Source organism: Dendronephthya gigantea, unplaced genomic scaffold (genome assembly GCF_004324835.1).
Source record: "Dendronephthya gigantea isolate DGI-Jeju-01 unplaced genomic scaffold, DenGig_1.0 000557F, whole genome shotgun sequence".
Taxonomy (NCBI): Eukaryota; Metazoa; Cnidaria; class Anthozoa; order Malacalcyonacea; family Nephtheidae; genus Dendronephthya; species Dendronephthya gigantea.
Genome location: NW_021163567.1, coordinates 20877 through 37261, shown reverse-complemented (window position 1 = coordinate 37261; position 16385 = coordinate 20877). Strand labels below are relative to the sequence as shown.

Here is a 16385-nt window from a genome sequence, read left to right as displayed (position 1 = left end):
AAAATCAAACTGCACAACTTGCGATCTGATTATGCAAACAGCCTTTCTGCAAAATTAATGATAGTTATACAGAACTCTTATATTCTCGTAAATATATTTTGAAAGAAGAGAATGAATATTTGCATATTATTGGTGGTTAATTAATGACCTCAGACTCGTCTTGCTGATGTGACCCGCGTTGTCACCAATATTTCAAATATCATTACATAATATTATTACATTGAAAATATGAATAGGTTAAAATGCTACGTTCAAAATATCTTACATGAGTATACTACTTTGTATTTTAAATATCAGTGTGAAAATTTTATTCGAAGACAACGTAATGCTTCTTTCCGCAATAACTTTGCGCCAATAGAACAAGATGGAATTAAGAACTGATAGTGAGAAAATGAGTGTCGTACTCCAAGAACTTAAAATGATTGCTTTAAACGTTGCTTTTGGCGTCAAGCTAACCTCAATGGCAGAAAGGCAGATAGCAACTGAATGTACAAAAAAACAAAAAAGCATGTTTAGCATCGCGTATTCCTTGCAGAAAAGCCTTTCGACGTTTAATGTTTGCACGACCAGTGATAACGTCAATCCTACGTCTGTTATATACTGCCAAAAAAATTCTTGTATGCATAAAAACCATTGCTAGCATAGTTAGTGTTATAAATACGGTTTGTATTACTTTCACTGTTCCTTGATCGATGAAATATATAAAAAAGTAGGCTCGTAACGAATGGACAAACCAAAGGATTAAAACGATTTTGAAAATACGTCTATTCGTTACTTTTTCCCTATGAAAAACTGGATGTATGACTGACAAATATATTTCAAAATTTAGAGCCAAAAATGTGACAACTGATGCAGACACAAGTATTTCAATTGCTAGGTTGCTCATCATGACATTAAAACATCTTTCATTTCCACGTATTTCCCTGCTCAGATGTAGCAAAAACAGCGGTTCTGCAATGAGTCCAGCTGCTAAGTCGTTTGAAGATAAAACCATTACAACGAAAAACGAAGTTTTCCGTTTTAACTGCGGCGATTTCCAAAACGCATGGATAGCTAGATAGTTGAGAACTATTATCAAGAGCGTTTGTATGAAATTGTAAGTTAAACAGACGACATGGTTGATATAGCATGGCCGGCAATGAAAGCCAGTGACAAGTAACAACTTTAAATTCTCCCAAACGCAATATTCCAAATATTTTTCAAATTCTGCAGTTGGTGTTGTAGACGTTTCGTTTCGCGTCATGTTTCTTCATTTCAAGAGCTCTATAATTGCTTAAACTGACTTTTGATAGCCTGGAATAATTTTTGTTTTATTTGGCCTATCATCTAAGACTAAGTGCCAGATGGTTAAATAGAAAAATGAGATAAAGACGTAATGACTCTTGGCAAATATGACAATATTGATATGGAAATGCCATCTATACATGTCTCTCCGGCTGTCTTTGAAACATCACTACTTCTATAATATGGATTTCACGTATTCCCATAACATCAAGCTTTTACGTTTTAAAGATTGGCTGTATATTGATGGGTCTAATATAATTAATCAAAAGATATTACTAGTTTTTCCTCAAGTCCCAAATTTGCATTTCAAAAAAAATGTGTACTTTTGAGATTACAAACTCGTCCACGTGACTTGAGGTAGCCGCCATCATGTCGCGCCATGTGTTCACATTCTTATCAGTAAAATTTGTGAAAATGTGATATTCTGTTTTCATCGTAATGCCGGCCTGCCGTCATGACAGACCAGGCTTTCAGGAGAAGGAAAAGATAAACAGATATGCAAAATACGATATTTTTTTAACTCCAAACGACGATGCAAAGGCTATTTTTTATCTATCATCAGTTCTATCCTATCAGTTCGAACTAAGTGCCCAGGAAACAAACGTTTTGCGCTACGTTTCACTACCATGTGATTGAGGTCGTCGCCAAATGTCGTCATGCACATGCACAATGCAACAACGAACACATAGCCTCATTAAACTAACGATCTGTTCGTCAAATAATTATAGACTAAACGTTGAAATTGATTATTTTTCATATCATGTTTGACCTCATTCAGTAATTAATAAGTCGCACCGTGTCACGTTCAACAAACGAGTTAACTTTTGATTAGTTTAATTCCCTCATCACGATATTTTCATGAGCATTTTTGGGCGGGGCTTCGAAATAAAAATTATGTATAGCTCTTTATATCCACGAACTTTTACTACCTCCAGCATTCTGTTTATATGAAGTGTAAATGCATGGTATACTTAATTCGGTATAGTGTTGATACTGTTAAAGGTGGATAAAATTCATCATCGAATATTAAAAATGTCAATTACTGACACTTATCATGACCAACTTTGGCAAGACGAACTCTGGGGGATTCTAGTAATAGCTATAGTTGTCTTAAGAAGGGCCTGGAGGTGAACTGCATCAGTCACATCACGTTGCTCACATCACTAATAATTAATTTTAATTATAAGAACGGCGGCTCTTATTTTTGGAGGCTTACTATTTTCTAGTGTTCGACAGACAAGACGAAGGACAGCATTACCATTTTGCGGCGAATTCCGAAGCTGAGTATAACGACTGGAATAAACATATAAAAAATGCAAGGTTAGTGTTAAGGCTATATGCGATTTTGTCTTTTGATGGATGTAAACGAGTGATAAGTTACTGATGTTCAAATAAGAGCTTTTATACACCAGAACATTCGTAACTAATTACTCGTTCACATCTATCAAAAGAAGAAAATCACACAAAATCGCAGCAAAAATCGCAAGTGTAAACGAGCCTTTAAGTTTTCATTGAACCGTAGCTTACATGACTATGCAGTATATATAATGATGATTGATTCTTGCAGCTACGAAAAGCTTAAAGAAAAATTACAAAAACTATGTGAACAGATTACCGAGATGACTGGTGAGGTAAACAATATTATAAACAATATCGTGTTGGGCATGGGCATGAACTGTGGGATGGGAAGTCAAGTCTATCCACAGCTAGTTATTATGCATATATCCGTTGGATTGCAAACTGCCCTTGTTAATTTTAGCACCCGTTACCGCATAACCATCCATTTCGTGATGATAACGACAGCGAGGTAAGCATTTGTTTACGTAAGTATATACCTGTGCCCATCTTTATACTCTGAGGTACCAGGTTAACCACCGGCCTCTTAATGCTTCAACAAGTGAACAACCTGGTCGGCATTATCGATTGATACGCCCGCGCCAGCTCTAGTTGGCGGAAACTTTGCGTCGATGAGAAAACATATAGTGCACATATAGTGGCAGCCTCACGGAGTGGTTGCTTCAGGAAGTTGCTCTCACGTGTTTGCGGCGGAATTTATCACATTTTTTCGTGCAATTTTAGCCTCCAAAACCACCAAAACCGCTTCACAAACCTCCGTTGCTGGAAATAAGCATGGGTAATGTTCATGTAAATTATAACTTTCGAGCATGTATAGAATTTTGAAAAACTCATTCTGAACAATATGTTAAGTAAAGCTAAATATTGTCAATTTATTACACAGCTTGCAATGATCTAAAACCAACTGTGGAGAATAAATATCCAAATGCAGTTATAGTTGTTAGTACTATGACCCCTCCTGGAGCAACTTGGTCCAGACTTGCACAGACTGAAATAATAGAGGTATTACAGCATGATCAGGACCTGTTGAGGCGATTTTTATCCAATACTGTTTTTGTCCAATTTTCCGTGTGCATGTTGGATTTTCTTGTGTTTTAGCAAAAACGTCACCCATATTTCTTGACGACTATAAGCATACCTTCTGGTGGAAATTACAGTGAGGTAACAAGACTAAAACTTGCTGTCTTTGATGTTCGCGACCGAGATAAAGAAGAGGCAAGTAGTTCACTAAATATAGTGTATGTAATTTTTTAACTTCAAACAAATCGTCTTATTGCACAAAACGTCAGGGTTCTTCTTCAAGTGAGATGAATTTTTTAGATGACTCATTTGGGTCAGGCAGTTTGTACAATCAAGGATATATTGGATTCCACGAATCAGAAAATTCAACTTTCTCTTACGTGAGTTCATCATTATGCTTTCCGAGAAGCAGAGAATAAATATTGGATGATATATAAACAAATACTAGTGTACCCTTTATAACATGCATGTTTCTTTTTTCGGACCCTTTACATGTTTCCGCGGTCAACAGTTTCAAAATGTCATGACAATTTCGAAATGTTGTCTGTTTTAGTGGCTTGGACTCTCCAACGGCCTCAGGGACAATAACATTTAGGCTGGAAGGTAAAATAATTTTTATCAAAATAGATCTAAAGATCAAAGATCAAAAGATCAAAGATCTTTCTTTCTTTTAACTGAGAAATCTTTCTAACTAACACAACAAAATGTCATACTATAATGCATGTATTTTAGGTTGAAACTGTTCAAGATACTTTGGTAGGTATATAAGGTTATTGTAATATAGATTGTATTATGCATCCTTGAAAGATTGGTCAAGTATTAATGATTGTATTTTTTTAATCTTTGAAATAAGATTTTTCACCTATTTTCAGGCGGACACTGATGGAACGTTCAGACCAAGATGTGGCTCAATAAACAAGTGCGTAAACGATAATCGTTTGAAGCAGTTGTGTTATAGGGTGCCTTAGGAAGATAGATCAAGGAGAGTGACGCCCGGTTATTATTGGTGTTTTTTTCATCTTCTATATAGACCGAAATTCGACAATATGTTACAAAGATCATTTAGATTTCCTACAATGTAAGTATTGCATGTGGTTTTACTGCAACGAAAGATCGCGTCATCATAATGGGTTGAAAAGTCAATTCGATACTTTTTAGCTTGGGTACAGAGGTGAAGTTTGTGGATATGATGGGCGAAAGCTTTCTGACGTTCAGAATTCCTCAACAATTACTGTAAGTCATGAGTAAAATATGATATTTCATTTAGTAAAATGATTAGTTTTCGTCTCGAACTAAAATGTCGTTACCTATAGTTTACCGACTATATAATACGTTAAAATGTTTACCTTTTTGCAAATGCTTAAATACCGCGATATAATTTCAAATTTATAATCTGAATCATATAATATGCGTCGAGATCAAACTTCAGAAATTGATACGAGAAAAAGAAAGTATAGGTAGAAACAGTAAGAAAAAATATACGTATTCGTATTTTATTTCTATTGATGAGGCATGCATGCGCATATTTTTATTGATAATATGTTTAAACCATGCATGCATGCACGGATGTTTCTACAAGTTAATGAGTCATATAGCAAGTTCTTGAGTCGTATATTAGGGTTATTCAGCGGGACTGTTTCCACGACAAAATCAGCTGATTGATCTGTAACTAAAAAATATTTATAATGATTTTAAAATGGATTCAAAAACAGTGCACTTCTTCATTGTAGTCATGGACGCATGAGAATGATTTTTTTAGTATTTCAAGGAGTGTATACATATATGTGAATTGGGAAAACGCCATCGTTGCACGAAAAATTTATTTACCACAATATAATAGTATCATTTTTATTGTCTTACATTTTGTGGTCTTGACGTGCTTCGAGGTCGTCTTGATGTAAAACTCAATGGTCGCCTGGTAGTGCGATATTGCCTGATACGTCGGGTTGTACGGAAGACAAAACGCGTTGTTTGTCGTGGTGGTGTTGGTGTTTTTCTTGTTGGTGTTTGTTGAACGGTCAGGAAGACCGCTGATGGTGTTGCCTTTATTCGCCTTGGTTTCGTTGAAGAAATCTGTTCTCTAGCAGCTGTTGATTTTGAAATGAGGCTAACATCAATTCTGGGTGTTGGTGTCACTCGCCATGGTCCAAAATCTGCTCGGTACACATCTCCTATTCTTAAAAATTTGTTTTCTGATGGCTCGTCACCTTCGTTTTCTGATGATATATCGATTAGTTTGTTATCTGATGCTATTTCAGCTTCGTCTTCGAAAACATCATAATTCTCACCATATGTACATGGCAGCAAGAAAATTAGCAATAACGCGAACAGAATACTTTTCGAGTGAATCTTGTGGTATAGTGCCATTGCCTTAATCCCCTGCCGAGCAGCTGGTATTACAACTATACATGCACTATTTCAATTTTATTGAGATTTCACCCTTCGGGCCATGATTGTCAACGCCCATGATACCTATTTCATTACAAAGATGCTTTAGGTTACCGTCTTCCTTTTTCATTTCATGTGCCAGACTTTCAAACTTATTTAAAGAGTGTCTGTTGGCAGGATGCATGCCATGCAACTTCTCGAAAAACTCAACAGTCTTAATCTTCACTGGAATGAAACAGCGTATAAAGAAGCTTTTTCAATTGCTAGGTCGTATTTAAAAAGCATCCCTTTCTTTGCTTTTTGCAAAATTTGGAATTAAGCATTTCATAGATCCAAGTAATATAATGAATATCTTTATTGAAACAAACCATTACTGAAGTGTATGCAAGTGAGACACAGTGTCACACATATATTCATCCCTGACTACTGGTTGCGCACTTTCGTTTACAAAATTCAATATATCTTCAGATTGCGATTTTGATGTTTTGCATGCATGAATGTCACTATATTTTAAGCATTGGCTTTCGTGGTTGTCAGGAAGAGAACAATCATAATCAGCAAAGGGCAATATAAAAATGTCATTTCGTGTGCGTCAAAACGTTTTTTTATTAGCTGCCGTAAGCATCCGCTCCTTATTTTCAAGTTTTCTTATAGAGTAGGGGATGTCTGCTGCATCATAAAGACCTTTCTCTATACTATATCTATATCACTGTCTGTAAATGTGACCTTGAACGTCTTAGACGTCCGAAGATGATGAAATAATACCTTTCAAGAACGCAAATAACTAAAAGTCATTATTACCATTGTGATTATCGTTGTTTCCATTGCATGCAGTCATTATTATTATAACTGTATAATCTGTATTAGTAGAATCATACTAGCATACTATTGCAAATGCTGAAATTTGATTGGCTACTCTACTCGCTATCTAATTGTTGATAGATAGCGAGTAGCGAAACAGTCGCATTTCTGGCGTATTTTTTAGAAAAATGGCCTCCGGCTCGCGGTTTTCTGAGGTTTCTGAGGATGAACTTGATTGAGGATGAACTGATTCTACTAAAACAATTAGATTACTTGCTCTCAATTTCTATGAGGTGATAGTTGATGAGGGCGAAGCCCGAAATCTCGAGCTCGTAATCTAATTGTTAATTAGATATACTTGTGGCAATAGTAATATTAACATATGGCCTGGCCTAAACCACGAAATTTATTCGTTAATTTAGTGATCGTGTTTTTCATGCTTTCTTGTTGTTTGATACAAAATATCATGAATCTCTACCTGCTCAAAACCACGGAATATATGCATGCAGCAGGGCTCCTATAGCTATATGCCTTACGACGTGTCTCTCTGATTTCATTGCAGTCGACTTTGCAGGGTAATGGCGGTTTTGTTTGAAATTTTAATTATGCATGACATTATATGGCATTGTAGCAGTATTCAGGGGCTTTTACGGAGGCAAACTAGGAAATAGTTAAGAATGAGGAGACGACATAAAACTGCAATACAACTCATTAACTATGTTGAGGTAGATTTATGCAAAAAAATGTACCTTTCTCATCACGTGTCTATTGTATTTTGGACAGATAAACCAATAGCAATCTTATAATTAAAATATTTTCAAGTCAAGGTTGAGGAGCTTAGCAAGACAAATGCCATTGGTAAATTTGGCTCAAATACAATATAGACACGTGACGAGAAAGGAACGAAGTTGTTGTGAGAAATGAGTTGTATTATACTTTAATTTAGTCTTCAACCATGTATATTTTATTAACTGTGGTCTAAGAAATAGGTTACTTTATTTGGACATTCATGACTCTATTCTTTAGCATCTATCAGGAAGATAATCGATGATGGCAGCAATTGTGAACGAGTCTTTAACAAAACAACAATAGTGAGACATGGATATTAGTAATTGCCTTGCAAATTTGGCGGATTTTTTAGAGGAGTGCATAAACTTTGCTTGGCCTGATCCCTTGTGTCGTATTGAAACTTTTCACTATTCGGCCTGGATGTTCGTATAAGTTCGGACTAGCTAAGTCTAAGATATCCCAAATTGTTCTAAATGAATAATTACCAAGACAAAAAACACTTTTGTTTTTCTGCATGTTTATTATTTTAACACTTTATCATTTATTGCAAAAAGAATTCTAGAAGTTCCCAGTGACTATATAAATGCATGAATATTAGTTATGTATGCACGCAGTTCAAAAGATATTTAGCCTAATAATTTCCCGATACATCTACGCCCATAGCATCTAATATTTCTATAACGTGATCTGTACCACAAACACAATCCAATGCCCGTTGGTAACATATCCATTGAGGAATATTTGATCTACGACATGAAGCATATGTTGCGCAGCACCGTTGACAACCAGTATAGATTGGTAAAACACAAACATAACTTTGCTGGAAGATCGTTCGCCTAGGAACCACGCACGTTAGACCACAGTCAAATGGACAAACCTGAAAGAAGATTAAGATATTTTTGGGTTATTTTTTGTTTATTAAAGACACGAGCATGCATTGCAATGATTGCATATAGTATTTAATATGAAAATATAGGAGATACTTAGGGTTATTCGCCATTATAGGCGATAAATAAGGCTATCGTTGAAAGCATGCACAAATAATGTTTACGAGAGATTTAACTCTAACAGTCTAACTGCATGGCTTATAATAACATCGCATAACTCACACTCGGCCGGAAAGTAGGTCTTGCCTTCTTGTGGGTCTTGGTGGTCTTGTTCTTGTTATTCTTCTTGACGTTGCTCGTCTTGATCTGAACCTTCGAAACCTGAGCCTTCGTGTTGTGCTAAAGCCCAAAGTAGGCGTTGCTCGTGGTGTTGGAGTTTGCTGAACGCCTGCTGCTGTCCGTGATGGTTGAATCAAACTTGGTGTCACTCGTATATGATCTTCTTGGTACTCTTCGTCAATATTCGACCATTCGTTTTCCGACGGTAAACCTTCTGCTTCGTCTTTGAAATCATAAGTCTCACCACGGGTGCAAGCCAATAGAACAACTGTCAGTAAAGCGAACAGAAGAGTTTTGGAGCGAAAGGCTGCCATTGTCCAACTCTAGATCTCTGGTCAACTGAACCCCTGCACCTTTTTCTGTTCTTATATACACGAGGTATATATGGACCTTTTGTACATGCCAATATCACTCTGATTTGCATGGATGAATGAGTTCACTTCATCTTAATTACAAATAATATTTCCGTTTCATCCATCCTGTTGTCCCCTATTTCTGCGGCATTTGGATGCCTACGCGACTGATGACGTGTGTAGGAATAAATGCCGTTACTTCAGCAAAATTTGAACGGAAGCCTGAATGTGTACGCTGGTTTCAACTATTGTGTAATACTGCTTTGTGATATTGCTCATGAAAAAGATCATAATTTCTAAACAATATGAATTGTTTAGGATTAAGTATATGATTAATGAAGCCTCATTATATGAAGGTATTTGAGGAGCCTTCTCACGAAGTGGAGTGTCTTGTTTTTCACACATCAAACAAAGACCACCAGTCAAACATATGCAAAAATTTTAGGAGAATGGGGAACTCAGCTCCAGTGAACATACAAGAAAAATGTTCAATAACAGCCTAAAATAAATGTCCTATGTGGATATTTTGTGGATATTATAATCGACCCGCATGTTTGTATTAATATTGTTATTATATTAATACTAATTACTCATTTGCCAAGAGATGCATGAACGTTGAGCTGAATAAGCGGATTCATTGCGTTTACGTACCATTGTTTACACGGATTATAAATTTGCAAATAAAGAAAGAGACATCCTGTTGTGTTCGGCATTGCTCTGGGGCTGAAAGGCAATATTGTTAAACTAAAACTATCCCGGCCTATTGCTACGTAATATCTCTTTTAAGTAACCCTTCTTTATAGATGGATAGACGATACAATTTATTAACTCCATGGAGCCATTTCCATTCTTGACTATACTTGATTAGCCCAGGCATATGATCGCAGGTGTTCTTCAAGAGTCTATCTTGTAAAACCTTACTGAGTGTTATTTGTATTTCAAATGATGAAATCTTTCTCCTCTTTTGTCTCATAAAAACATTACATGAATGCCATAAATATACAAAATACAAAATTACCATAAATATACAAAAAAACAAACTAAATTTACTGTACTCATTGATGAGCCGATATAATAACAATATAGATAAACCTTTTTTAAAACGTAAAATGTAAAACAAATTTAATATTTTCCCTTATTGCGCGAACTGAGCAGCTTAACTAATTATCGGGAGGAGGTTTAGCCACTAATAATACTCCACATGTCTATCTTATACATATCCACATCTATTCTACGTTGCATTATAGGGCTATCACACACGCATGCAACTTCATGACGAAATGTGAAAGAATTGACTAACTTTTTTAATGCATGAAACTGCACTGCTTATAGTTAATAATGCAATGATTAAAAGAATTGTGCAATCGTGAACAGCGATCATAATCTCTTATTGCCTCTTACAGGAAGGTTTTCATATCTGAAGAAAAGCAAAAGATTTTAGACTTAAATAATCTTGGCGACGTAAGTGCCACTCATATCGACAACTTGTATTTTCCCACAGTTAGCAGTGTGATTATTTTCATTAATTGCATACATGGCGGGCTCAATTTTGACCCATGCTTATGTGTCTCATGCAGTGAACTGTAATAAATAACTGTCATATTCATTTCACTGGTCCTATGTTTGAAATCTAATTTCTGACGCTAACCCGACAGGTTTTCTTCATAGGATGCGCGGATAGTCTGATCTATATATATTATAATTGCGAGGCAAAGTCCAGTATCTGTCGTGAAGTTTGTCTGAGCCCTCTTGTCAATATTGACATAATTATTCATTACAAGTTTTCATGATTATTTGGTACAAATTGCATGGTTCGCTCAAAATGAAATTTCCCTATTTTAAAATATATATATGTGTTTTTTAAACCCCTTTCAGTCCAAAAACTTTAAATTTTTGAAATGCCTGGTAGTTTTAGTAAAACACGAAACTGTAGGGTCTGGAATACCCATAATATAAGCATTTTTTTATGATTTATCAGGTTATCTTCGCTCTTAACGTTGATGTTTTAAATTTCAATTCATAGTTAAACTCGGATTGGGACAATGTGCGTCAGGAAATTCTCGACAACCATTTTAAATTAGTCAGTAATTATACTGCATCATTTCGTCATCTGAATAATTTGAGAGGTGCGAAAATTTGATCACTTGCAGTAATAATAGAAACACTTACTTTTAAATTTCATATTCTTTTGTCATATTGCCATTTTAATAAATGTTGAGGAATGACCATGCATACAATGTTGGTCACATGTAGCTACCACCCCCCAATTACCTATTCCACATGCAGAGTTGCAAAAAGAGTTCAACCTTCCTCCGGTAGGATTTCAAGTTTTGAAAACCTTCCTAGCTCAAAATGACGTTACGTCATGCCGTGAGTCAAGTGGCAACCAGCATAAACAAATATTTGTTTTTTTGGTACATGCATGTGATCAATGAGAGTGCTCAACTTTTAACCTTCCTCACAAACCTCATTCAAAGCAAACCTTCCTCCGGGTGGTACCCGCGTACCCGCAGCTTTTTTGCAACTCTGTCCACATGCTGTCATCAGTGTAATGTCACAATATCACATCCATTACGTGTTCACCATGCGATGTTGAACATGACCTGTAGAGAGCTCCTTGCTGAGTAGCGGAGAAAATCCAGGCGTAACTGACGGGCAAACGAAAGCGTGTAACGCTCGCTTCCCATTCACTCCTGATAGTTGAAAATTCTCTTCTTCGTCCTAATTTACGACGTATTGAATTTATTGGATTTTTTCAGAAAGGCAAGATATAGGGGTGTCATCTTGGCGTAATTTTAAACCAAGCAGCCTGAAGACGGACAAGACCTTGGCGTTTGTTACAACAAACTTACATTTGCAAAGACTTAAAGTCATAGATGGGACGAATGGTATTAATTTTTTCTCCTATATTTTGCTCAGTATTCCGGCCTGATAGCAATATACTGTTATAGCAATATTGTATACCTAAAATATTTTTACAAACATTCCAACATTTAATGCATTTCTTCGATGATCACGTAATTTGGGCCTCGCTCTCATGAATCACAAGGGATTAAGGGTCGACACTGAAAGTCAAGCTCTTATATATATGCAATCGATACGGCGTGATGTAGATCTTTGACTCGATGAGTTTGAGTGTGAGTGTGTCTCTCAATCCAATATAGAAGGACTCCCAAAACCAAATGTATTAATGATGTAATCATCGAAAGAGCGTTTCACTTATTTTTTTTCGCCAAATGTCTTTATTTAGAACAAGGCTATGATGTGGTTACGTTTGGGGCTCCATCGGCTCATTCAATGAAGTACAGTAAAGGAGGGTTGAGAAGACTTCTAGGAAACCTGAGAGAAGCTTATTTTACGTACGTAAAAACACCTTGCTTTACTTTCGATTCTTAAAACGTGTAGTGTGTGTATAACGCATGCGCGAAGATCTTGTGACTAGCTTACCATCTTACCAGTTTTGGCGTAATAACACTCTCTGCATCTCTCTGTTTGGATTTATGTTCAGGCAAAGTGGAGGTGACAACAGAGCAAACCGAGCTAAGAATAAAAGAAGTAAGGGATTGTCCGTTATTTATGTTTTGATTTTTACTGATATTTTTAATAATAAGGGTTAAAGGATAAAATCGAAGCCAAACACATGACGCAATCGCAATATTAATTAATTACCATTAATTCATGTATCTTCAATAATATGCTGCATTCTCATAACAAATAAATTTCTTTGTACACTTTTTTAGTTGAACTGGAACTGTTGAAACATGCATTTAAGGATATATGTAAAAATTTTAAAAGGTATAAAATATGATTCTCGATATAAGTACTGCTTGTTTTTTATCTGCCCAAGTAACGCATAGCGCCAGCGCCTCCGTTGCAGGATCGGGCATGGAACTATGACATACAGGGCCGCTATTCGCATGCAAGTGGCTTCCTATTTGCGGTTTAAACAAATACTACATCATTTGTATGCTCATTGTGAGCATATTTTATCTACAAATTATTTATATATAATCAGCTCTCCTACGCTTGTCATCATTTTAGCGCTTTAGCCAATAACAACTTGGAGGAGGTCATCGAACTCTCAACAAAGTTGCACGAAAAGGTGAGTTATACCAAAGACCAAGAATATACCTCTTCGGTTATTTCTTGTGAACCTGGCAAGTTGATCTGCTTTTGTACAACGGCGAGACGCCTCGAGACACGACCTTTTAAAACAAAACTTGAGTAATGATCCGATAATAATGGTTTTGTGTCTTAACCTTGATTTCCCATGCATGCTCATGTACATTTCTCATGTAGGTGAACGATCTTCTAAAATACTATGAAATGACGTTTATCATCGATTCTCTTGTTTCGTTGAGTACATCCCGTCCAATTCCATCCACGGCTTCAACTTCTCGTGAAGAATATGGTGAGAAATACACATACAAAGGTAGAATGAACGTATTTCCTATATATAAGATTTCGTAATTCGTTTTTGGTATATGTGTGGGATAATTTTTATCACCCTATACATTTTATATCACCTTTATCCCACATGTCCCTAACTGTGTGTATATGCATGGATTAACTTAACTTGGCGAATGCGGAGCAAATTGGATAGACTAGAAATAGTTATCGGGATTACGAGATGCATGCGTGGGTTGAAAATGAGATCATCTTGCATGGGAGAAAGTCACATTCAGTAAATGACCAAGCAGTGGTAATGTAGTACCTAACTTAAGTAATAAATTTTCATATATTCTTTAGGCCTAAATGATTTTCAACCTGAATCGGAGGATGCCGATGACCCCGAATGCCAGGTATTTTTGATTCACTAACATGCAGACTGACCGCAAATAAACTGAATAACTTGGCTTGGCACAAATAAACGACTGATTGGATATAGGAAGAGAATAAATCGGACGTTTTTCATGTAAATTACTCTTCGATAGGTTCTGCGTAATTCTATTGAAAGTTCAGTGGCGCAGATTCTAAAAATGATTAATGAATTGAATAAAGAAAGTCCGCTAATTTTGAATGGTAGGTTTTCCGTATAGCTCACGAAATTAATCCTTTACTTTCAAAGTGTCATAATAGAGTTGTCCAATTGGGATCAAGCGTTTTGAGTGAGTTGTTTTGTAAGCTAGTAGCTATAAACTACGTTTTATCTTAGACTTAGCAAAGAAAAGTTGGCGAACGATAGGAGAGAAGACTTTGGATTCCGTGGTAGATGATTTACTATTTTGTTGACGCTCTTATTAAGAAATTAAATTTGGGAATGATTTTCGTTCTACTTCAGGTCAGTAAAGTTATCGACACAAGTTACTGTAAGCCCCATGCAGAGGGAGATAAGATATAATGCGTATTAACATTATAATAGAAAAATCTTTCGTCTCTAATTTCCATATATTTTTGTGGCATATATATTTGTATTGTGTTTGCATGTGTAATAGTATATTATAGTCGTGTTATATGAAGTGATGTAATTACCTGGCAAAGGTTATAGCGACATCTTCTCTTAAATAAACTTTTGGAAATATTTATTTTTTATTCAGGAAGAATCGCGTCATGCCCAGACTATGCAAGACCTCCGTCAACGTCGCGATATTTGTCTTTCACAGGCAGTAAGTTATTCAATGTATAAACTCTGTCATGCGAAGAATCTTCGACTGGCCCCCTTTAATGTAATAAGAATAGTCATGTCAGGGATTTCTAAATTGAAAAGCAATGTATAGATCTGATTTTATTTTGTATCAGCTAGTGGGCAATATATAGGTTACGTTATTACTCCGCCTGCGTATGCGCAGCGGAGTCTTAAAATGCCATGGTCTTTTTTCCTTTTCGTCGTTTTGGGCGACAGAAGTTGGCATTTCTACAGGTAACCCAAAACAACTTCATTTTTGACCGAGAAGCCCCTGGGTTACACGGTCCACGGATGACTTATGTTCATCAGTTGGCATGCAGGCGGAGTGAACGCTTTGAGCAGGCGTCTTGTTGAGTTTATTTTTATATATAGTAGATCAAGGGTGATATAAATTAAACCGTTTTATGGTAACGTTTTAAGGTAACGGCACTCATTTGTGGATTTGAAGCTAAAATTTACACATCACTATTTGACGCAAGTTTCATGAAACAACTTTGTGAGATTGGTGTTCTTGCTGAATTTGAATGTCTTCTGAGTACTTACGGTTAGTTATTAGAATTAAGAAAGGAAAGTATATCTATGTTTTTTATTTCTTTTCTTGCGAATGTACATGCACGAGTGTAACCGAAATTAATCGTAACTTCATGCATGTGTAGTCGTAATTTCTGTGGGAAGAAAATTCTTCCATTGGCATCGAATTTCAATAATATCAGCGTTGACCGCGCAAAATCTAATTGTTTCTGAAGTACACTTACATTTTACCAGCACGTATATTTGTTTAATACGAAGTTTCTGCACTTACGGTGCATGGAACTCTTTCTGTCTATTTTTTTACCTCTGCGGATATATAAGAAGGGTGTTCCTTGCGATTTACACTGCATGTTTTAGCAATTCAAGTTATTGACACATGCAAATTCGCACTGGACAAACTCAGCGAAGGCTGATTAAAGCTAAATTTCAAACTGGGTGCAAAATATCCGTGACTATATAACGCATTTTTGTTCTAGTATTTGCTATTTAGCGATCCTGGTTTCAGTATTTTGCATACACTTCAACATTGCGACCATGCAAGCGTCTGCATGTTGTGGTCTGTTTTACGCCTAAATCGTTTTTAATATTTCTATTTTTTAGGTGATGAAATGGGAATGTTAGAAGACATGTCCATTGCAATACGCGATCTTTCATGTGTCAAATTTAAGGTTCTTTACCATAAATGTGACTGATCATTTACAAGCGCACTTTATTAGGATGCAGTAAAGGGACAAGGGATAACGTGAGGTTAAAGAATGAAGATTCCTCATGGGCTTATTTTGGCGATAACAAGAAAGCTAGTCCAGAAAACAGCGTCATTATGCAATGTGTTGACCAAGTCTTTAACTCTTATATCTTTCTTTATATTTCCTTAAGCGAACTTTTCATCATCTTTTTTTTCAGTTCGCTTGCTCTGATAACGAAACGATTCCCTACGTCACTGGAACAAGGTATAATACAATTGCAAGCGCACGATATCATACGGCTTTAAGGCTATGTTTGGTAGTATCCAAATTTACATCTCTCAAAAGAAGAATTGCATTGCAAGTTGCAGGAAAAATTGCACTGTGT

General features: G+C 36.1%; 3 protein-coding genes across 3 annotated transcripts; 2 read left to right on the top strand and 1 right to left on the bottom strand.

Annotated features, from left to right (window-relative positions):
• Nucleotides 1-364: 364 nt before the first annotated feature.
• LOC114543804 lies at nucleotides 365-4044 on the top strand. Its single transcript, XM_028562652.1, has 8 exons — nucleotides 365-488; nucleotides 2511-2604; nucleotides 2852-2915; nucleotides 3044-3091; nucleotides 3364-3418; nucleotides 3524-3642; nucleotides 3739-3855; nucleotides 3961-4044. The coding sequence occupies exons 1-8, from the start codon at nucleotides 365-367 to the stop codon at nucleotides 4042-4044; spliced, it is 705 nt and encodes a 234-aa protein (XP_028418453.1).
• A 206-nt stretch (nucleotides 4045-4250) lies between these two features.
• On the top strand, nucleotides 4251-14389 carry LOC114543803 (type I inositol 3,4-bisphosphate 4-phosphatase-like). The gene is made up of 16 exons (XM_028562651.1): nucleotides 4251-4263; nucleotides 4393-4416; nucleotides 4533-4579; nucleotides 4691-4738; nucleotides 4819-4893; nucleotides 10561-10618; nucleotides 11181-11283; nucleotides 11917-12045; nucleotides 12408-12516; nucleotides 12666-12712; nucleotides 12898-12952; nucleotides 13199-13259; nucleotides 13457-13589; nucleotides 13907-13959; nucleotides 14092-14179; nucleotides 14313-14389. The coding sequence occupies exons 4-16, from the start codon at nucleotides 4707-4709 to the stop codon at nucleotides 14387-14389; spliced, it is 1020 nt and encodes a 339-aa protein (XP_028418452.1). The 5' UTR covers nucleotides 4251-4263; nucleotides 4393-4416; nucleotides 4533-4579; nucleotides 4691-4706.
• Nucleotides 4758-6063, bottom strand: LOC114543805. Its single transcript, XM_028562653.1, has 2 exons — nucleotides 5521-6063; nucleotides 4758-5329 (listed from the first exon to the last, which is right to left on the bottom strand). Exons 1-2 carry the CDS (start codon nucleotides 6025-6027, stop codon nucleotides 5285-5287), a joined length of 552 nt encoding a protein of 183 aa, XP_028418454.1. The 5' UTR covers nucleotides 6028-6063; the 3' UTR covers nucleotides 4758-5284.
• Nucleotides 14390-16385: the final 1996 nt, after the last annotated feature.